General features: G+C 33.7%; 1 protein-coding gene across 2 annotated transcripts in view; it reads right to left on the reverse strand.

Annotated features, from left to right (window-relative positions):
• The window catches only part of LOC128987825 (carbonic anhydrase-related protein 10-like), a 226,141-nt gene that overhangs the window by 19,302 nt on the left and 181,727 nt on the right, over positions 1 to 25,112 (reverse strand). For both annotated transcript variants that reach the window (XM_054408858.1, XM_054408857.1), the window contains exons 3-4: positions 24,593 to 24,729; positions 23,097 to 23,288 (exon numbers count right to left, since the gene is read on the reverse strand). In XM_054408858.1, coding sequence (XP_054264833.1) covers positions 23,097 to 23,288; positions 24,593 to 24,729 — 329 coding nt within the window. The remainder of the gene's footprint in view (positions 1 to 23,096; positions 23,289 to 24,592; positions 24,730 to 25,112) is intronic.

Here is a 25,112-nt window from a genome sequence, read left to right on the forward strand (position 1 = left end):
TGTCACAAAGTCAACACTATACTGGATGTATCAATTCTGGTTGTGCAAGACATATAGCAATCAAATGTCGTATACTAATGTAGACTGCAGATATGTGGCAATATGATAAATTGATGGCTTGTAGTGGTGACGAGACAGTCATCAAGTCAAGTCATCGTATAATTATTGTTGCTGTGTGTGAGATATTACACTATAACATGACAAAGTTATGTAGACAATAGATATGTGACGTTATGACATCTTGATGGATGATGGTTTGTTGTGGTGACGAGTCAGTCATTAAGTCAACACTTGGCGTAACCGTTGTCGTTGTGTGTGAGATATTACACTGTAATATGACGAAGTTATGGTAGACAATAGATATGTGACGTTATGACATCTTGATGGATGATGGCTTGTTGTGGTAACGAGACAGTCATCAAGTCAACACTTGGCGTAACCATTGTCGTTGTGTGTGAGATATTACACTATAATTATGACGAAGTTATGGTAGACAATAGATATGTGACGTTATGACATCTTGATGGATGATGGTTTGTTGTGGTGACGAGTCAGTCATTAAGTCAACACTTGGCGTAACCGTTGTCGTTGTGTGTGAGATATTACACTGTAATATGACGAAGTTATGGTAGACAATAGATATGTGACGTTATGACATCTTGATGGATGATGGCTTGTTGTGGTAACGAGACAGTCATCAAGTCAACACTTGGCGTAACCATTGTCGTTGTGTGTGAGATATTACACTATAACGTGACGAAGTTATGGTAGACAATAGATATGTGACGTTATGACATCTTGATGGATGATGGCTTGTTGTGGTAACGAGACAGTCATCAAGTCAACACTTGGCGTAACCATTGTCGTTGTGTGTGAGATATTACACTATAACGTGACGAGGTTATGGTAGACAATAGATATGTGACGTTATGACATCTTGATGGATGATGGCTTGTTGTGGTGACGAGACAGCCATCAAGTCAACACTTGGCGTAACCATTGTCGTTGTGTGTGAGATATTACACTATAACGTGACGAGGTTATGGTAGACAATAGATATGTGACGTTATGACATCTTGATGGATGATGGCTTGTTGTGGTGACGAGTCAGTCATTAAGTCAACACTTGGCGTAACCATTGTCGTTGTGTGTGATATATTACACTATAACGTGAAGAGGTTATGGTAGACAATAAATATGTGACGTTATAACATCTTGGTGGATGATGTGTTGTGGCGACGAGTCAGTCATTAAATCAACACTTGGCGTAACCGTTGTCGTTGTGTGTGAGATATTACACTATAATATGACGAAGTTATGGTAGACAATATATATGTGACGTTATGACATCTTGATGGATGATGGCTTGTTGTGGTGACGAGTCAGTCATTAAATCAACACTTGGCGTAACCATTGTCATGTGTGTGAGATATTACACTGTAATATAACGCAGTTATGGTAGACAATATATATGTGACGTTATGACATCTTGATGGATGATAGCTTGTTGTGGTGACGAGTCAGTCATTAAGTCAACACTTGGCGTAACCATTGTCGTTGTGTGTGAGATATAACACTGTAATATGACGAAGTTATGGTAGACAATAGATATGTGACGTTATGACATCTTGATGGATGATGGCTTTTTGTGGTGACGAGTCAGTCATTAAGTCAACACTTGGCTCAACCATTGTCGTTGTGTGTGATATATTACACTATAACGTGAAGAGGTTATGGTAGACAATAAATATGTGACGTTATAACATCTTGGTGGATGATGTGTTGTGGCGACGAGTCAGTCATTAAATCAACACTTGGCGTAACCGTTGTCGTTGTGTGTGAGATATTACACTATAATATGACGAAGTTATGGTAGACAATATATATGTGACGTTATGACATCTTGATGGATGATGGCTTGTTGTGGTGACGAGTCAGTCATTAAATCAACACTTGGCGTAACCATTGTCGTTGTGTGTGAGATATTACACTGTAATATAACGCAGTTATGGTAGACAATATATATGTGACGTTATGACATCTTGATGGATGATAGCTTGTTGTGGTGACGAGTCAGTCATTAAGTCAACACTTGGCGTAACCATTGTCGTTGTGTGTGAGATATAACACTGTAATATGACGAAGTTATGGTAGACAATATATATGTGACGTTATGACATCTTGATGGATGATAGCTTGTTGTGGTGACGAGTCAGTCATTAAATCAACACTTGGCGTAACCATTGTCGTTGTGTGTGAGATATTACACTGTAATATAACGCAGTTATGGTAGACAATATATATGTGACGTTATGACATCTTGATGGATGATAGCTTGTTGTGGTGACGAGTCAGTCATTAAGTCAACACTTGGCGTAACCATTTTCGTTGTGTGTGAGATATAACACTGTAATATGACGAAGTTATGGTAGACAATAGATATGTGACGTTATGACATCTTGATGGATGATGGCTTTTTGTGGTGACGAGTCAGTCATTAAGTCAACACTTGGCTCAACCGTTGTCGTTGTGTGTGAGATATTACACTATAATATGACAAAGTGATGGTAGACAAAAGATATTTCAGATGGATGATGGCTTGCTATAGTAAAGAGCCAGTCATTAATACAATACTTGGCACAACCTTTGTCGTTGTGTGTGAGATATTAGACTATAATATGACAAAGTTATGGTAGACTATAGATATGTGACGTTATGACATCTTGATGGATGATGGCTTGTTGTGGTGACGAGTCAGTCATTAAGTCAACACTTGGCGTAACCATTGTCGTTGTGTGTGAGATATCACACTATAATATGACGAAGTTATGGTAGACAATAGATATGTGACGTTATAACATGTTGATGGATGATGGCTTGTTGTGGTGACAAGTCAGTCATTAAGTCAACACTTGGCGGAACCATTGTCGTTGTGTGTGAGATATTACACTATAACGTGACGAAGTTATGGTAGACAATAGATATGTGACGTTATGACATGTTGATGGATGATGGCTTGTTGTGGTGACGAGTCAGTCATTAAGTCAACACTTGGCGTAACCATTGTCGTTGTGTGTGAGATATTACACTATAATTATGACGAAGTTATGGTAGACTAGAGATATGTGACGTTATGACATCTTGATGGATGATGGCTTGTTGTGGTGACGAGTCAGTCATTAAATCAACACTTGGCGTAACCATTGTCGTTGTGTGTGAGATATTACACTGTAATATAACGCAGTTATGGTAGACAATATATATGTGACGTTATGACATCTTGATGGATGATAGCTTGTTGTGGTGACGAGTCAGTCATTAAGTCAACACTTGGCGTAACCATTGTCGTTGTGTGTGAGATATAACACTGTAATATGACGAAGTTATGGTAGACAATATATATGTGACGTTATGACATCTTGATGGATGATAGCTTGTTGTGGTGACGAGTCAGTCATTAAATCAACACTTGGCGTAACCATTGTCGTTGTGTGTGAGATATTACACTGTAATATAACGCAGTTATGGTAGACAATATATATGTGACGTTATGACATCTTGATGGATGATAGCTTGTTGTGGTGACGAGTCAGTCATTAAGTCAACACTTGGCGTAACCATTGTCGTTGTGTGTGAGATATAACACTGTAATATGACGAAGTTATGGTAGACAATAGATATGTGACGTTATGACATCTTGATGGATGATGGCTTTTTGTGGTGACGAGTCAGTCATTAAGTCAACACTTGGCTCAACCGTTGTCGTTGTGTGTGAGATATTACACTATAATATGACAAAGTGATGGTAGACAAAAGATATTTCAGATGGATGATGGCTTGCTATAGTAAAGAGCCAGTCATTAATACAATACTTGGCACAACCTTTGTCGTTGTGTGTGAGATATTAGACTATAATATGACAAAGTTATGGTAGACTATAGATATGTGACGTTATGACATCTTGATGGATGATGGCTTGTTGTGGTGACGAGTCAGTCATTAAGTCAACACTTGGCGTAACCATTGTCGTTGTGTGTGAGATATCACACTATAATATGACGAAGTTATGGTAGACAATAGATATGTGACGTTATGACATGTTGATGGATGATGGCTTGTTGTGGTGACAAGTCAGTCATTAAGTCAACACTTGGCGGAACCATTGTCGTTGTGTGTGAGATATTACACTATAACGTGACGAGGTTATGGTAGACAATAGATATGTGACGTTATGACATGTTGATGGATGATGGCTTGTTGTGGTGACGAGTCAGTCATTAAGTCAACACTTGGCGTAACCATTGTCGTTGTGTGTGAGATATTACACTATAATTATGACGAAGTTATGGTAGACAATAGATATTTTACGTTATGACATCTTGATGGATGATGGCTTGTTGTGGTGACGAGTCAGTCATTAAGTCAACACTTGGTATAACCATTGTCGTTGTGTGTGAGATATTACACTATAACGTGACGAGATTATGGTAGACTAGAGATATGTGACGTTATGACATCTTGATGGATGATGGCTTGTTGTGGTGACGAGTCAGTCATTAAGTCAACACTTGGTATAACCATTGTAGTTGTGTGTGAGATATAACGCTCTAATATGACGAAGTTATGGTAGACAATAGATATGTCACGTTATGACATCTTGATGGATGATGGCTTCTTGTGGTGACGAGTCAGTCATTAAGTTAACACTTGGCGTAACCATTGTCGTTGTGTGTGAGATATTACACTATAATTATGACGAAGTTATGGTAGACAATAGATATTTTACGTTATGACATCTTGATGGATGATGGCTTGTTGTGGTGACGAGTCAGTCATTAAGTCAACACTTGGTATAACCATTGTCGTTGTGTGTGAGATATTACACTATAACGTGACGTGGTTATGGTAGACAATAGATATTTTACGTTATGACATGTTGATGGATGATGGCTTGTTGTGGTGACGAGTCAGTCATTAAGTCAACACTTGGCGTAACCGTAGTCGTTGTGTGTAAGATATGTGACGCTATGATATTTGATAGTTGATGATAATTTGTTGCCAGTAAAATTAACCTTGATATTTGACCCTAAGAACATTCATGTTTTAATATTGTAATTTGTGTAAAAATATTTATACAGTTAATTGCTTTTCAACAAACATTTTTATTTTATTAAATAGTATTTATTATTCTCTTTTATGCAGATTTTGTGAAAATTAAAAAGACATACATTTAAAATAAACATGTTCAAAACCACAGTCCATAAATTTGTAGAGTTATTTAAGATAAGTTTTGCAAATTGCCCCTGTATTTTAAAATCCTATTTGGGACCTTCAAGCTAAGATAAAAACATTCTTCGCCCCTTATTACCTCATTAGCAAAACATTTTTTAACAGCTGAACTTAGCATTATCTACTAAAATTTCCTCTAATTTAACTATAAAACGAATTTGTACATAATCATTTACAATTAATTGAGCTTTTAAAAATACAAAAAATGCCAAAAATCAGATGTATTATAGTATCATTTTTTCCACCAAATAATCACAGACGATTTAGTTTAATTAATTACATGATAAATTTCTTAATATCTCAGTTCATTTACAGTGTGTATAAGACGAAAATCCACTTTTACAGCTATTTCAGCTCATATTCAATTGCATTCAAAAATTAATAATGGGTTAAAACATTAAAAAGATAATGGTATTCTGTTAAAAATTTGTAAGCCACTGAAGAGGAGCTAAAATAGCTCAAAACCGGTTCAGCATTACATAACCTACCTTAGACACCAGCTGGCATTTTCATCATATACTTGAATACTGTGTTAAGGCTGTTCAATATATTATTTTATTTTTTATTCATTAACTATCATCTGATATTTTCGTTGTGTCATTCTGAGAGACAAGACGCCATCAATCATCGGTGGTTTATTGGGTGTTGTATGTAAAGAGCGGCGATGAGACACTGATTGATCGCTCTTGTCTGAGCAGACACAATAGAGATGTGACGTCAAACATAATACATCACGGATGAAAAGATAATACCAAGCTGTGGCCGAGCTTACAAAGAGGTTTGTTTTTAAGAAACATTCTGTAGCTTTTCTGATTACTTATACATCTCTTTCAAAAGGGGTGTAAGTATATGTTATCTCAAGTGACTAATCTTTTCTTTTAGATGGACACTTATCAGTTATTGTTACAAAAAATTTGTTTACCGTTGATATTTCCAACAGTAGAGAATTAATTTGAATACTACCTTAAAAAACATGAACATCTACATACCTTACCTAACCAATACCAATTTGTTGGTTTAAAACCCAAGAAAAATACACTGACACTGAACTTACTGAAATTACTGTGGGTTGATTACTGACACAACTTCTTGAACTCCATGATACTCTGTTTTGTATTTAAAATATTTTACATTACAATTTTTATTATGTCGTAGGTATCTGGTTCCTAAATTATTTGTACAACTATTCGTCGTTTGTTAAATAGTGAGATTCACTTGCATAAATGAATATATGAACAAAAATGCCTCAACAATGTGGGGCTGAATAAATATAGGTATAGCCACAAAACATAATTATTTTTGTGAAATGCCGTAGTATTAACCTCATTAGAAGAAATTATTGTTTGAGAATAGGGTAGGGGTCTAGGCTAAGTCTAGTGTGGATTTCTATTAATTTAGGCTTGGCCTATCAAACTAATCGTGATCGATAGGAAAAATGTAAAAAATATAAATAAGCTAATAATTCATTGTTAATGAGCAAGTTAATTTTGACTTACATTTTACCGTACTTATAGAAACTTCTAGGTTGGTACTTCTGATAGTCAAGAGCATATAAGAAAGGATGAGGTTCTTGTCATTCACTCATTGGGTCTGATGATGATTGGAGTTTCCAATCGAAATGGGCCATTGCTTACCATTTTTTATACACATTTACCGTCTTGTGAGTTAACAGTACATGGAAAATAAATGTTTAAGACGTATTTTTATTTTGCTTTTCCCATTTTTTATTCTATACTCATAAGTAATTACCTAGCTTGAAATACCTTTCTTGGTGGTAATGCTATTTAAAGATAATGCCAATAATACTTCGATACTGATACATTTAAAAATAACAGTAATTGTACATTTCCCACGTACTCCCTGTTTCCAGCTTTGTGTTTCATACTTTCAGCCCTTATCTACCAGTGGTGGAGGGGGTGAATGTGTGTTGTCTACACAGATCTCAAACTTGCCAACAACTCTCTTTACAACTCGCCCTGTGCCATTCAATTACCTCTAGACCTGTCTTCTGTTTCCCGTTAAACTTCGCCTCTTTTCTCTTGTAACTTCGCTACGTGATCTGCCTTTTTCATGTCTTTCTGTAATAGCTAAACTTTACCTCAGCGTTCTTATGGTCTTTACGTCAAGAGTATGAACAGATAAGTAAACTTGGAATGAACTAATCTTAGGTAACTTTTTGTAAAGTGGGCTTACACTGTAATGAATGACATCATTTTTGTATGATCTGGCTAGTGTCTTCACATTTCAAATGAATATAGTAATATTTGCTTAGACAGTTAACATCTTAAGAAAATTTAATTAATATAAAAAATATATGGTTTATTATCAAATTCAATTTAGTTTAAAAAGTAATAACTACTGTGTAGTTTAGGAAAAAATACAATTTTGAACTAATTTAAAGGTATTATTTCATGATTTAGACGGTTAAATGGCGTTTAATCCAACTGCGAAAATTGTAATACCCTTCTTTTATTGTACATACATGACATGTATTGATGGTTTGAATTAAAATTCTATTTTGTTGGGCGTTTCAAACGGTTGCAAAATATACTAAGAAAATATACTGGTCTTTAAGTCCTTACATGCAAGAACTAAATGTTAACCTAGAGGAGTTATGCAAGGTGATAGTTTTAATACTGTAAAGAAGAAAAACAATCATGGACGTGTTGTTGCGATGTGTAATGTAATATATTTAGAAATTAAATTGTTATGATCGTATGTTTTAAACTGTAAACGATTTACCTTTTTATTTTGTTACATATAATCAATGGTTAATTGAAATGAAACTTTTCACAGGTGTAAGGCAGACAGGTGGAAGAAAAAAGATATCCTTTCGTACATTGAAAAATGTTATTCAATCAACTATTTCATGTAATAAACTTATTTAACAGTTTTTTAATAGTATATCTCATCTGACAAGGATCTTATGTGCCTCAGTACGAATTTCATCAAAGTAACCTTTACTGGAGATCATACTGTTAGCCTACATAATATGTAAACACAACAAATATTGTTCACGAATATAAACGTAAGGAAAGATTAAAATTCAGGTTGAATATTTTCATTTGAATTACTAATATGAGTTTTTAAACCTGGTTTTCTAATTAATGAAAGGAAATGGAAAAGTTTGTTATAATATGTTTCGTTTAAGCGCTCAGTAAACAGCTAAACTTCCCGTTTTCATCAAAAAGTTCATCACAGAAGTTATTATTTAAATTGAAAACACAAGGTGCAAGTTCGCTTCCCTCCTCTCCACTTCAAATAACTTGCGCTCTTCAAAATTATATTAGGGATGTCCTTATATCATTTATATTAGCGCAAAAATGTGACATAACTTCTTTACGTGTTTTTATAAAACCAAAACATAATAAATAAATAGAATTAAAAATCTGACGAACGATTCAATCCATAAACCTTTATGCATTTAAGCTTTTTATAAATACATAAAGTACAATAAAAAAAAAAATTAAATTTAAGTCGTTTGCCGTATTCGAGTTCTAAATAAATTTAAGTGTTAAAACCATGCAATCGTTTTTGTATTAAAGATGACTAAGTAATTTTATCAACATATAAATTTATGTTGCCGTGTTGAAAAAAGGAATAATATTTTTAGTAAAAACATTCTTATATAGATTAACCAATCTTAAAAATAAATAGTCTAGGAAAGTGACACATTTCGATAAACAAGCTTATACAAAGTGGAACCATAAAAAAGAAACTAGTTAGTTTAGTATTAAGTATTAAACGATCATGTTAAACATACGCTTAAAATTAAAGCTCAAGAGAAAATTTATGGAGGAAATATTCGTTAGGGCCTGACGATCGCTGGTGACACTATACAGGGTTGGACAAAACTGTGGATAACTTCCTTAATGATTTGACGGGTTACACCAGAAAATCTAAACTCTGCATATCTTTAAATAGTTTTAAGGTGTCCCACTCTTTGGTTGGTTGTCAAAATAATGGGATATTTTGGGGCACATTAAAAATTTTGTAATGCAAGGTCCAATCGAGTGACATTCATTTTAAAGGTCTATACAAAACAATACGTCTCTAATTCAAGTCAGTATCACTCGGCGGTTATTTGAAAACACATCGGTAATACATTTAAGCTGGTTCGCTGAGGCTGATATAAATTTTAAATTACCAACATTTTGTACTGGATTTGTGAGTAGGTAACGTTACAGACATTGAATCCACCACAGAGCAATGTGAGTTCATTTTCTATTGACGCAAGTATTATTTATTTATCAGGAAAACACTTTCTTAATTTAAAGGGTATGACCTTTAGGGAATCGCCCCCAGCGTTTATTTTTTTCTAGAATTATTTTTCAAAGATCCAGTAATGCTAACCAACCTTTTTTAATACAATTTAAATCTTGGTTTTAATTTAACAACTAATCTTCCTGTTGAATGTTTAATCACAGTCAGGTATTAAACAAGAAAGAAAATACTTGACGAAAACAGATTTTAAATAGGCGCTTGTTTGATAATCGTAGCCTAATTGAGGTAGGTAAATCTCTTTTTTATGATGTAGATTTAAAATTAACAAATTATTTTTTGAAAATTAAAAATGTATCCAAGTTTAACTGTCTTAATCAAACATAATCTCTAAAAATAACAACAACATAACATTATTCGTTTTGTCATGGATTTGGTGGGTGGGGGGCTCAATTATTGCGTACAGTTTCTATCGTGTTTGGAATTATCATTCAACTCATGATAATGTGACGCCACAAAACATAAACTGAAAAAAATAAACCTTATCAAATTATTAAGGTATTTACACGTTTAAATAATGCCTCTTCGATAACACGCTGGAATTTACCCACAATAGTTACATTTAGAGGGTTGTGTCAGAAGTGTAGAGGAGAGCAAACAATCAGAGTTACTGTGTTGTTTGCTGCTGCGACGCCAGCGCTCCTGGTGGCGGGAGTTGCAACTACGTGACGCGGGCGTCCCGACGTGAACGTTGAAACTTCAGTATGCGACGCTCCACCGAGCCGTCGACAAGAAACAACTGCTAAGTCTATGTTCCTATATGTCAAGATACCACGTCAAATATGCATATGTTTCTAACCTATGTATCAAACCTGGTTGTGTTGCTAGCCTAGTGGTTAGCGTCTCGGACTTCGGTGCGGGAGGGACGGGTTCAATCCCCGGCACATCCACTACACATTTATCTCGTAACTCTCACGTGAAATGCCACTGGCGTTGAAAAAAAACAAAAAAAAAACCTTAACAATGTCATATGTATTAACTAATGTGTTGAGGTTTGGAGAGAGCGATTCTGCTGGCTATGGTGATTATGTCTCGAAAAGTTTCTCCGAAGTCTGAAGCTATTCATGTGTATTTTTCCTTGTAATTATCGTTAAGGCTATTCAACATGTGTTTTCGAACAACAATCAATAGCGAATAAAAAAATATTTACATTTTCTTATCGTATTTTGTATATTTCTGTATAGTAGTAGACCTTAATTTCGTCGTACGCGAAAGTAGTAATTCAAAATCTAATTAAATTCATGACTCTTAAAGCAGTTATCAATTTTCCTTACCCCAGGGGGACGGCCCACAAGGAGTAAGAAGACAATCTTTAAAGTAAGCACAGGTTGATATGCACATCAAATTAAATGTATTAGTAAAATACAATACCGTAAAATTTGAACTCAAACGGACAACCGAGTAAAAAATGGTAGCCGTTCAAAGATGCATTGAATCTGCCATTTTGAATCTTTGAACAGTTGCCATTTTTTACTCAGTGCTTATTTTGAGCTCAAATTTGTGGAATTGTATTCTAATAATTTCGACCTTTAATTTGATGTGCATATCGACTTATACTTACGTTTATAATTTTCTTCAGACTTCTATCGGCCGCCTCACTGAGGAAGTAGCTTTTATAATGTACAGTAATGCATCTTTGAAAGGCTGCCAGTTTTGACCCAAATGTTCCGCTTGAGTTCAAATTCGCGGTATTGTATTTTACAAGTAAACACTTTTAATTGGTTAAAAAAATATTACTCTGTTCCGGGATTTTTTAACAAACTGTATTTATAAATCAAAGTTAATGATACTTAGCACTGGGGAGCTTATGAATATCCATCACCATAATCCAAATATAACCTCTGAAGACAGCTATTAGCTCTGTAGATTTAAATGACCTTGAAATTGTGTAATTTTACTTTTATTACTTGATTTTTATTTTGTAATGTATTGATAAAATCTATTACTACCTCGGAAGTAACCGCATTTCAACCTCTTGACGCTAACAACTTCTCGAGCTAGCAAAACATAACAGTCCATACAGGGGTATTGTTAAAAATAAAGCTTGAAGACAATGCAGGTACTACTGTTGTAGTGATTTTTAATTATTCTATCCGAACAAAAACTTAATTTTTAAGAATTCATTTTTTTATAACATACAAACTATTAGGCAAATTCACATTTAGTACAAATTTTAATCGTTTTCATACACACATGCAATATTTCGATTATTTTATATCAGGTAACATTTTTAATATTTCCCATGAGTATAATCAAGTTGTAATTTTGAGGATCAATTAATTAACCCTTCAGTTTAATTAATTCGCTTGCTTCAACGATACCACAATTTCTTTTCTAAATGTTGCTTAAAAAATATACAGAGAAGATATTTTTGTTCGAGAGTACACTAATCAAACATCACTGCAAGTGTATAGATGCTTTAACATGAAAAATATCGTTCATCGCCTCTTATATTTTAACGATATGATAAAAGTAATCACTTCATCGTAACTAATTAAAGTGGTACATAATTCATATCCAGCAAGATAAGTTGTAGATAGTTTACTCTTATGGTTAATGAGGCTTCATATTCAGAAAGATAATTTGTACATAGTTTACTCTTACGGTTAATGAGGCTTCATATCCAGAAAGATAAGCTGTACATAGTTTACTCTTATGGTTAACGAGGCTTCATATTCTGAAAGATAAGTTGTACATAGTTTACTCTTATGGTTAATGAGGCTTCATATTTAGAAAGATAAGTTGTACATAGTTTACTCTTATGGTTAATGAGGCTTCATATCCAGAAAGATAAGTTGTACATAGTTTACTCTTATGGTTAATGAGGCTTCATATCCAGAAAGATAAGTTGTACATAGTTTACTCTTATGGTTAATGAGGCTTCATACCCAGAAAGATAAGTTGTACATAGTTTAATCTTTTGGTTAATGAGGCTTCATACCCAGAAAGATAAGTTGTACATAGTTTACTTTTTTGGTTAATGAGGCTTCATATTCAGAAAGATAAGTTGTACATAGTTTACTCTTATGGTTAATGAGGCTTCATATCCAGAAAGATAAGTTGTACATAGTTTACTCTTATGGTTAATGAGGCTTCATATTCTGAAAGATAAGTTGTACATAGTTTACTCTTATGGTTAATGAGGCTTCATATCCAGAAAGATAAGCTGTACATAGTTTACTCTTATGGTTAATGAGGCTTCATATCCAGAAAGATAAGCAGTACATAGTTTACTCTTATGGTTAATGAGGCTTCATATTCAGAAAGATAAGCTGTACATAGTTTACTCTTATGGTTAATGAGGCTTCATATTCAGAAAGATAAGCTGTACATAGTTTACTCTTATGGTTAATGAGGTTTCATATTCAGAAAGATAAGCTGTACATAGTTTACTCTTATGGTTAATGAGGCTTCATATCCAGAAAGATAAGCTGTACATAGTTTACTCTTATGGTTAATGAGGCTTCATATCCAGAAAGATAAACTGTACATAGTTTACTCTTATGGTTAATGAGGCTTATTATTCAGAAAGATAAGCTGTACATAGTTTACTCTTATGGTTAATGAGGCTTCATATTCAGAAAGATAAGCTGTACATAGTTTACTCTTATGGTTAATGAGGCTTCATATTCAGAAAGATAAGCTGTACATAGTTTACTCTTATGGTTAACGAGTTAACCGCTGTTGTCAAATATAAAAAAAAAAATAATAGTGCTGCACTCTGTTGGTAATCCTTGTAACTTTAATGCTATTGAACATCATAGAACAGAACCAACTTGTTTAATTGAAACAGCTGTTAAGATTCATTAATTCCATTTAAATATGAGTACTCATTAGGTTAACATGGGAAACTCCAGAGCCACTGGGGCGGAGCCCGAGAGTCCGATCAGAATAAAAACCACCTAGTTTTCCTATTTATTGCCTAAAGAACCAGTGTACCAAATTTCAGCCTCCTAGGTAAGTGGGAAGTGGGAGAATTAGTGATGAGTGAGTGAGTGAGTGTGTCAGTGAGGGCTTTGCCTTTTATAAGTATAGATGAGGCTTCATATCCAGAAAGATAAGCTGTACATAGTTTACTCTTATGGTTAATGAGGCTTCATATCCAGAAAGATAAGTTGTAGATAGTTTACTCTTATGGTTAATGAGGCTTCATATTCTGAAAGATAAGTTGTACACAGTTTACTCTTATGGTTAATGAGGCTTCATATCCAGAAAGATAAGTTGTACATAGTTTACTCTTATGGTTAATGAGGCTTCATATTCAGAAAGATAAGTTGTACATAGTTTACTCTTATGGTTAACGAGGCTTCATATCCAGAAAGATAAGCTGTACATAGTTTACTCTTATGGTTAATGAGGCTTCATACCCAGAAAGATGAGCTGTACATAGTTTAGTCTTATGGTTAATGAGGCTTCATACCCAGTAAGATAAGATGTACATAGTTTACTCTTATGGTTAATGAGGCTTCATACCCAGTAAGATAAGATGTACATAGTTTAGTCTTATGGTTAATGAGGCTTCATACCCAGAAAGATGAGCTGTACATAGTTTAGTCTTATGGTTAATGAGGCTTCATACCCAGTAAGATAAGATGTACATAGTTTACTCTTATGGTTGATGAGTCTTCATATTCAGAAAGATAAGCTGTACATAGTTTACTCTTATGGTTAATGAGGCTTCATATTCAGAAAGATAAGTTGTACATAGTTTACTCTTATGGTTAATGAGGCTTCATATTCTGAAAGCCACCCCAGGAATTCCACCCGGTCCGATAACCGATGCAGCATTACTCAACGCTAAGGGAGACAACAAAGACATTGTTCCGAGCCTGGGTAATTATCGAGTATTGGCTTGGTATTTAGCAGCTGATTAGAGAATAACGACTTTTGCTTCGAGGAGGTTTACAATAAATAAATTCCTTTTCTGTTTCAGATATAAAATGCTATTTGAATAAAAATTACTAAAATTACTAAGTGGTGTTTTAATATAATTTAATCTCGATGAATGAGTTAAATTAAGTATTCACTATAAAAGTAATTGATTTTCTTACTCCGTAAATCGGTATTTATCAATAACGAGTGTATCTCTGCACAAATTTGGATCTAATACTCATTTCCGAATGTCAATACGGATAAATAAAATCTTTAATACTTTTGTACTTTTCAATGAATTGGTGACCATATAAAGTAGGTATTTTAAGCCAGGTATGAATGGAGGTAAGTGTAGGACGAGTGGCGCGATCTTGTTGTCTTGTTAGCGACCAAGGCCGACATATTCCTTAGACACATCTGTTATTTAATAGCATACAGCAAATGGCAACTAAGGGACCTACAGATTATAGTGGAATCCTAACCACATTTTGCCTTGTCTTCTGTGAATAATAGAATGGAAAATAATATGTCATGGACTATTTTGGTTATTTTTTAAACTTTTTTAAAATAAAAAAAGTAGACTCCGTAGTTATCAGTATTGGTAATGAGTTAAAAAAAATACCTCCTTATTCAGTTTTACTAAAAGTTGCGGTGGAAATTTATTTATCAAATATAAATAAATGTCTTTCCATATATACTTACTTATATTCCACTTACCAGTAAAAATAAATAGTTAAAATCAATAAACTCACGTAAAACCAAATCGTTTTCGAAACTAATGCAAAGTTGCTGATAAGGTTGTTGTATGAAATTGTATCTTAATACTAAAACCCTAGCTTCTTAGCATGGAGAACGTCTCAAAGACTGCCGAAATAATTAAATAACAGCTTTATTAATCGATATTGTATTCTATGTAAGCAGTAAATTGAAACATTTCAGACTATTGATCTCTAGTTGGAAGAGAGTGTTATTGAAAAATATAGTTCGATTATGTAATGATGTAGCTATTTACAAACACCCAACTTGCCACAATTGAGTTCATCATCGTCACAAGATATGGAAATCAAGTAACTCACGTCGCAAATCACAACCTCAACATCAACACTCTGACACAGGTCCCCCAGGGAGTTGGCTCGCTTGATCTGAGCATTGCAGCTCCGAGTTGTATAAATATGACTTCCTCTGGGACATGAATGTTACAATATGCATCATAGATTGCTAAGAGGGTTCAGAAGAAAACGTTTTTGAAAACGTATGCTTCTTCTCCTAAATATAGAATAGAACAACAATAGTAAATGTTTGTGTTTTCCAATTTATAATATTATTGTATGGATACATAAAACATGAAGATGTACAGAATCGTTTATTATAAGGAAAGTGCTTATTAATTCAGAAAAGGTATCACTGATTAAAATGATCAAAATTATTCAAGAGTAACAATAGGATATTAAGCTATAACATGTATTTAAAAAACACACAAATTGTTCATAATCGGCACACACTAGTGGGTACTAAAACAATGTTTTGATTTGAGTCAATACAACAATAGTTTCTTTTTTTGGTCTGATCAGGAATTTAATTGAAACTGTTTTCATATATTTATATTTTAAAATTGCGTTATTCTTCTTGAAAATTTTCAGTGTATTCTTTTAACTCTTCGATTATGAATATAACTGAATAATCGCTGAGAAATTAAAAAAACTATATGTTATAATGGATCATGTGATTGCCGTTATTTTTATTGTGTTCGAATAATTACAAAATCTTCATAAGAGTCTTAAATATAATTTGTAATAATAATGTAATAAAGAAACCTTACACAATCAAAGATATTAAAAGAAATTTTTAAGCAGAAGTTTAAATAATTCTATTACAGTGCGCACATTATTGCGTTTGAAAATATCGTGCGACTTTTGGTTGGAGCTCGGGAATTCTGTACTGGAGTCGGGAATTTAAATACCGCCATTTGCCAATAATTTGAAGCTAAGTTGTACTGTATGATGTGGAGGACGCAATAAATCAGAGCCAACATTAGCACGTGAGTCTAACTATCTAAAAAACAAGAATATAGATCTCGAAAGCAATATGAATTTCTCTTTCATCAAAATCATACGAAGTTAAAAATATTTTTACTCTGCTTACATAATAAATTTGAAAATATTGTAATATTTTACTGTATGCCTTATCATTAAACAAAGTGAAAATACTCTAATGAAAATAAAAATAATGGCCATAGTTTAGAGATAATAATATAAAACCCCTCGCACATCAGATGATGTCCAAAAAATGTACAGGAAAAAACTTCATTCAAATTTTGAGAATTTTACTGCAAATAGATTCCAATTAGAAAATTGTGTATGCAAAGAAAAATTTAAGTTATGTAATTTTTTTTTGCAAATAATTTTGTTTGCAAAATACATCAATCCCTGTATAACCCCCTCCCCCCCCAGGCAACAACATAATATAAAAAACATAATATATAAATGCATATACAACAAATAAAAGCTATCTTCAAATCCAACTGTAAAGTGAAATTGAATTGAATTGTAATAATAAAATATAGAAAATATCTAGTACATGTTTATTGAAAGTAGCAGTGGACTGTAATAATTATAAGTTTGTTTTTAAAATATGTATAAACAAACAAAACATATGATTTGAATCACACATTGATAAATATAGTCTTTTTGAGAAATAATTGTATATAGGCTATGTAAATTATGTGTTTTTACACAAAATGTAAAGTGAAATTGACTGTAACATTTACGACATGGTTGACAGAAGTTGTATTACAATTGATGCCTGTTATTGATACTGAAGCCTGTCTTTTGTTTACTTGTAATCGCTTACAGAGTGATTCTGAAATGAAGTTTGATTGTGATCCACAATCAAGTAATGCCTTACATGAAACAATCTTACCTCTAGGACTGATGACATCAACAATAGCTGTAGAAAGGATAGTCTGAGTTGGTCTGCTAGATCATTGGCTGATGCGCCTACAGAAATAACCTGTTTATTATCCGCAGTGGATAACTGTTTGTTATCTGAGTGTGGTTGACTGTTCTTACCACAATTGCCTTTAGGAATTGATACTGACTTAAGGCAAAGTAAAGTGTTGTGTCTTTTTCCACAAGATTTGCAAACACTCTTACTTTTACACTGATTAGTTTTGTGAAATTTCAGACAGTTGTTACACAAATTTAAGCTTCTTACCTTGTTTATTCTATCAGGTATTGCTAGGTTGTGAAATTGTTCACATTGAAATAAAAAATGTGAGGACTGGCACAGTTCACATTTAGGTTCTGAAGATGACAAGCATGGCTGTCGTGATGACCATGACTTGTTTTGAAACCCAGAAGCAGAAGTAGGTTTATGTTTGACAAAGTTAACATCATTATGTTTAGGCAGTGGAGCAACTAAAGGCTTACTGTTATTGTAATGAATTGAGTCAAGTATATGAAACCTATGATTTAAGAAATCATTTAGGTCTTGCATTGTTGGAAAGCTATTAGGCTTAAGATTATCTTGCCAATTCCTGAATGTGACAGGATCAAATTTGGAAGAAATCAAATGAATAAGTAGAGTATCCCATTTGTCAGTGGGTTCTCCAAGTGCATTCAATGCACGAATGTGCTTGTTGGAACTGTTGATCAGCTCTCTTAAAGATTGGACAGATTCTTTTTCTAACTTTGGTAGATTGAACAGAGAGTGAACATGTTTTTGAACTATTAATGTTTTGTTGTTGTACCTCTCTTGAATGAGGTTCCAAGCTACTGCATAGTTAGTGGAAGTTAACTCCAAAGATGAAATTACGTCAAAAGCTTCCTTTTTCAAACAAGATTTAAGGTAGTGTAATTTTTCAACGTCTGTTAGAGATTCATTGTTATGGATCATCACCGAAAACGTATCAGAAAACGGAAACCAATCGTCAAAAGATCCATTAAAGGATGGTAGATTTAATACCGGTAGGTTTAGTTTAGGCCCTGAAACCTTGTCTGAAGTTTTCATTTGAATTGAAGTATTCTGATTGTTCGTAGTGAATGATTTGGCCTTACCTATTATTTTGTAGTATGCCGATTCAAAGGTTTCCCTTTCTACCTGTTGGGCATCCTCGTCATCCTCCAGTTCGATGTCCTGTTGGATGAGGTCGAATTTGTCAAGAAGTGTCTCTGCCTTGGGAAGCCTGACGCATAGTTCGTTAAAAAATCCAGGAGAATCAATGGAATTTTCCAAGAAATGTTCAAATCTTGTTAATTGTGCCTTGATTGTGCTTCTTTTCTTTATTAATGCGTCCATTTTGTCTTGGAAAAGCTAGTTGCAAGCTCTGTAATTTTGTCAGTTTGTTGATTGAAAAATGAAAAAAATACTTTACAGAAAATAATAAAAACTGTAATGAATCATACTGGATTAATATCCGGCTCGAAGGACCAAAATGTAAAGTGAAATTGAATTGAATTGTAAAATAAAATATAGAAAATATCTAGTACATGTTTATTGAAAGTAGCAGTGGACTGTAATAATTATAAGTTTGTTTTTAAAATATGTATAAACAAACAAAACATATGATTTGAATCACACATTGATAAATATAGTCTTTTTGAGAAATAATTGTATATAGGCTATGTAAATTATGTGTTTTTACACACCAACTGCCAACTACAATTTTATAAAACTCGCCGAGTATTATTGATAGAACATAAAACGATAGCAATTTATAAAAGGAAATAGGCTCTTTGAAGAGAAGAAATCTAATCGGAATCTAATAGCGTAGAAAAGCTATTCCATGCTATCTGTTCTATCAGGAAATGATATTATTGGTTCATATAATATCGAAACAGGTAATTTCACAAAGCTGTTCTCGGTTGACGATATTGCGGCAGTAAAAGCACCGCCCCATCAGCAAGCGTCCGATAAATTCCACCGGCTTTGTATCAAAATACCCTAATCAGATTATTTAAATTGCTCTCATATCTTCCTTTTACTTAAGAATGCTCCTGAGAAAATATTCAAGCGGGGCTGGAATACCGCTTGAATATTTTCTCAGGGAAATTTGTAAGATGTTAATTTTGTCCTTCAGATATTTTTGCAAAGGTTTTTTAAGTAAATATAAAGTATTAAACTGTACTTCCATTTATTTTGGAGGGGAGGAAAAATAACTGCCTATATAATAGTTAAACTTGAAGATTATATTTCTTTTAAAAGTTAATAGTTTGACAAAAGTACCACTATCGACTTTTTCTAGTTAAAATCATGGTGATTCAGATTTATTTTTTCATAACGCAACCTGTATGATTATTTGTATGCTACGGACTGCTGTCTAACGTATTCTGAATCGGAATATATTTGTTTTAGTACAGTTAAGAAATAATTTTTAAGTTGTTTTTTCTTTCAAAATAATTAAAGTTCATATAAGTTGAATGAACCAAATAAGCTTAAAACAAATATAATCTTCAAGATTAATTAATATTCAAGCAATTATTTTTCATCTCCTTTAAAATAAACGGATGGAAGTAAATCACTGAAAGAACAAAATTCACGTCTTACAAATTTTTCCGACAAAATATTCAAGCGGAGCTGGAATACAAGGAGCATTCTTAAGGGCTGGATTACTTTTGACTAAAAGTGACTTTAAAAAAAGGATACCTTAAAAATGATGTATGGATTAAACACTAAACCTTGATAGATTAAGACCATTCTTACATTTTTTTATATAAATCACTGTTACACGTAAATTGTACTACTGCTTTCCAATTTATACAAAAATCCATTACGGTCCTTTTGTGTTGCACAGAAAATTAAAAAGCGGATATTTGATTCGTTATTATTCATAGTTATTTTATAGTGGACTAAATACATCAAAATTCATACATCATGCGTGTGATACTCATGTAAAATTAAATGGTATACCTCTCCGTATTTGAAACCACCCTCATTTATTGAAGCACTATTTAGCAAATAATTCATGTTTAATACTTAAAACTTAAAGTAACTTACTTTGAACTGTTAAGTAAATATTTCAAACAAAAATAACATTTAGTGTTTAATTCACGAGGTGAGGTTGCCAGTTGGAACCTAGAGCCGATATCGATCTCCAAAGTGGCACCCAGGCCAGGGCCGGAAACCGGCCCATTTCCGTCAGTCTGGTGATATAAAGTCACCCGGCTTATTCTGCCAGCCTCCCGCCCGCCACCGTCTTTTAATCAAAAGAAATGTTTGGATTTCTTTCCCGAAGCAATGAAATTCTGCGACGAAATGGAAATGGCGTTTTTTAGTGAAGATTTGTGTATTTAGTCAACAATATTTAGTGTTTCGCAAGGGAAGGTTTTGTTATAGAGACTCATTGGTCCTGTTAAAAGATCATTTGAAATCCTTTTACCTAAGTCTAAATGCTTCAATCGATCGAGAGCGTACTACATTTAACAAAAAATAAATGTCCTGCTTCATTGGTTAATACAAATTAAACTGAATATGTCTTTGGTTAATTTTATTTTCTGCTAAATCTATTTGAATAAAAAGATCATACATTTTAAGAATACGTCGAATATAAATAACTTTAAATCTGTTTTAGAACTTTAATTGTATCATTTTAGTAATAGTTGGGTAAGTCCGATTTATGGGATCGTAATAATGGTTTGTTAATTGATTCTTACTGATAAAAGGACTCGATAAGGCTCATAAACATAAACTCGTTTAATATAATTAAGATCCAAAGTCAAATAACTAATGTAATCTGGTATCATTAAATGGAATCAGGCTGATTAAATGATATAGTTAACGTAACAAATATTCCAAGTGGTTTAGCCAGCCCCATATGAAATCAAGCTATAAAGGTTGAACCAAAAAAAAGTTACTGTGCCGAACAAATTAGGATTCATCCTAAACTATCTGTCAAAAGTATCCATTTGGCCAAAACCAAAATCTAATCAGTGGGAAGGCAGAATCTGTATCAAAGTAGACCTCTTACATTTAATATAAATTATTCTATTTCTTTTTCAGTGTTAGGTTTCTTAGCTCATTGCCAAATCAGAAGCTTGCTTTTTGTGTTTCAGTTTGAGTGCGAATAAGACATTTTACAGCCTAGTACTATAGGGTATTTATAGGAATGATCTTTGGATGCGAAACTCCCTGTTGTGGATTAACGTCCACACTAGTGAGTACTACGACGATCCGCAGTACTACCCTGATAATTAGCCCAATTCGTAAATTAGAAGGCAAAGATGTGGTTCGGATTCCAATATAAACTGTAGGTCCCTTAAAGCCGGGTTTTCCTAGGCGCGGAGTCGGCGAGCGGAGAGAGGAACGCGGAGAGCGGAATTGAAATTAACATGGCATTCCGTTCCGCTTCTAGGAAAACAGTAACATTAAATTACCTAAGACAAGCTGAGTCCGCTCTCCGCGTTTCTCTCTCCGCTCGCCGACTCCGCGGCTAGGAAAACCCGGCTTAAGCTGGGTTTTCCTAGACGCGGAGTCGGCCAGCGGAGAGCGGACAACGGAGAGCGGAATTGAAATTAACATGGCATTCCGCTCCGCTGCTAGGAAAACAGTAACATTAAATTACCTAAGACAAGATGAGTCCGCTCTCCGTTGTCCGCTCTCCGCTGGCCGACTCCGCGTCTAAGAAAACCCAGCTTTAGTTGGCATTGGCTGTATGGGCTATTAACAGTCTTGTCTAGTCGGTAACCTTGAACCTTAGTCAGTAACAAAACTAGAAGATCGCGTCCCTCATCCTACACTCACATCCATTGTTATTGGTTTAAAATACCTACCTTCGTTTTTTTGGTCGCCATTTCAGTTAAAAGTATTATAAAAGTATCAAATATATATAATTGTTCAAAAACACAACAAAATATTGCATTATTAAGTTACTGTATACAAAAATATCATATACCATGAAACAAATGGTAAAAAACAAAACGCTGTCCACTCAAAACGTAACATTATCTATAACTAATCGATAAGGACGATAAATGAATGAGAACGTTTCCTTAATTACTGGCGTAGCTTTCATTCAATTATAACCTTGCAATGTTACAATCTATACTATTATAAAAAAGAGGTGGTTGCTGTATGTGTGTATGGGAAAAGTAAACTCGAAAAATACTGGTCGGATTGGGCTGAAATTTGGCATGATGATAGCTCACATTCCCGATTAACATATAGGCATATTCTTATTTCAAAAATCCTTTCGGGCTCCGCCCCAGTGGCTCTGGAGTTTCCCATGTTAACCTTATGAGAAATGGAATTATTGAATCTTAACAGCTGTTTCAATTAAACAAGTTGGTTCTGTTCTATGATGTTCAATGGCATTTAAGTTACAAGGATTACCAACAGGGTACAGCACTATTATTTCTTTTACATTTATGACAACAGCTAATTTGCAACCAAAAGGTGAGTGAGCGTAGCGAACGAACTTCAACCTGGAGGCGAGTTAGCGTAGCGAACGAGCTAACCTGAAGGCAAGTGAGCGCAGCGAACGAGCTCCAACCTAAAGGTGAGTGAGCGTAGCGAACGAGCTCCAACCTAAAGGTGAGTGAGCGTAGCGAACAAACTTCAACCAGGATGTGATTGAGCCATGCGAACGAGATAATCTTGAAAATTAAGAAGTTAAACGGGGCAAAGCCCGCGGGTTGCAGCTAGTAGTTTATAAACCTCACCTCCCCCGGGAATGTGTAGCCGTGTATGCGATGCTCCGAGCCGTGCTGGTTCTGGATGCCGTAGTGGAAGAAGAACTCCTCGAACTGGTAGCGATAGGCGAGAGGTCCTCCGGAGATGTTGACGTGTTGCTTACTGTCTCTGTCTACACGGAACACGAGCGACTGGCCTGTGTTGATCAGTGTACCACTTATCTGTAATGGCATCCGAGAAAATAATTAAAATTTTGCGCGAAAAACTGTGGTTTACATATTTTAGTTTAAATCATTAGATTTTATTAAACTAAAATTCTAGGAATTTGACGCTTTGATTGATTTGGAATGTATGGTGTATTGATTAATACTTAATAACTCTTCAATACTAAATAATCAACTTATTATATTGGCTAATCATTATTTATACCTGATGAACGAACTGTAACAAATAATATACACTGCATAGAATGAATACGCGAAAGAGTTTATTTTTATTTTATTACGAAACTTTATGTGTTTATATACAGGTAACAAAGAGAATAACTGAGTAAATTTAACTGAGTAGCGAGAATCGTGAAATCATCCATACTTATGCATGATGCGCTCAGACCAAACATCAACCATTATTAAGAACCACAACACCAATATTAAACTTAATTATAAAGCTTTGTTTTATACATACAATCAAATTTACAATACATATCCAACGCCAATAATCCTATCCTATCGAATACACTCAAAAATAAGCACGTGGACAGATGAACTTTAAATTTCGTAAGATAATTTAAATTTTTTTTTTTTTTATATGGGGTATTCGGCCACGAGAAATCAATTGTACTCGGTCACAAGTATAGGAAAAACCCAGTTTCCGCCATACAGCCCTTTAAAGTGGCTATGTTATCGTCAATATATTTTGTAGCTGCAGTTAATAAAAACAGCTGATACTCATCTATTTATAAAAGTGTATTAAAATGCCTTCTTTGTATCATCTAAAATGTGTTCATATTGAATGCAGTGCATAATAAATATATTTAATTTAGCTAATTGACAAAAGTTTATGTTAAATTCACCCTTGTACTTTTAGACTTAACTACAACAAATATTATACTATTTCTATATACTATTATATTCTATTATACTATTTCTATAGTGGTCAAATAGTTATGAAAACAATCTGTTATATCTCCTTCCCTGTTAATATTATGAATATTTATTTTCACTAATTATTTATCATATGGTTTTATTTTTGTTGTTGTCATAGTGTAATATGAATTTTGAAAATAGAAGTGTGGTGTTAAAAAGTTTAGTTTTTTTTTTCTTTTTTTATTAAACTTTAGTTTCATTACTTGAAGAAGAGGTAGGTGTGTAGTATAAATTAACACAATCTATAGCTAAAGCAGTAATTTAAAAGACTAACTACTGTATTTTTTGTTAATTCATCATATTGTGATAATAGTAATCGACTTTACATGTTGCCCTAATTTATCTTAGGAGTTGAAGGAGGTTCACCACACATAGTCTACCTTGTGTTTGTCGATGTCCAAGTGTCTGAGATGAGGATCAAACAACAGCTTGTGAGGTTCCACATTGATGGGTGATTGTCGTCTTCCTTTGTTGCACAAACTCCACTCAGGGTTGATACGACCCCAATATTCTGGTCCTGAAACATAAGTACACAAGTAAGTGGTTTAAATGTTATTCGTAAGTCACTTTGCAAAATTACAAAAACTTTTCTAAAATAAAGTGTATCAAACAACATCTGTGGTCATTGAGCATCACTGCTAGTAAGCTAAAACATTCGGCAATTTTAACTGCGAGTTACACAATGAGTGTAAATATGTTTTACACATTATTTTAAAAATAAGTTTAATCCCTTATTTATGAACCAATCTTCTTAAATTTGACACAGTTAGAATTTTAATAATTTTCTCTAAATAGAAAACTGCTACAGTAGTTTTGTTTTCATGAGCAGCTTTTTATGGTATACAATTTTTAGATTATTAACCGCTCCCATTTTACAAATAAACATGATTAAAAATGATA

This window comes from Macrosteles quadrilineatus, unplaced genomic scaffold (assembly GCF_028750875.1).
Source record: "Macrosteles quadrilineatus isolate MER2022 unplaced genomic scaffold, UCM_ALF_1.0 Scaffold_2__2_contigs__length_208266976, whole genome shotgun sequence".
Taxonomy (NCBI): Eukaryota; Metazoa; Arthropoda; class Insecta; order Hemiptera; family Cicadellidae; genus Macrosteles; species Macrosteles quadrilineatus.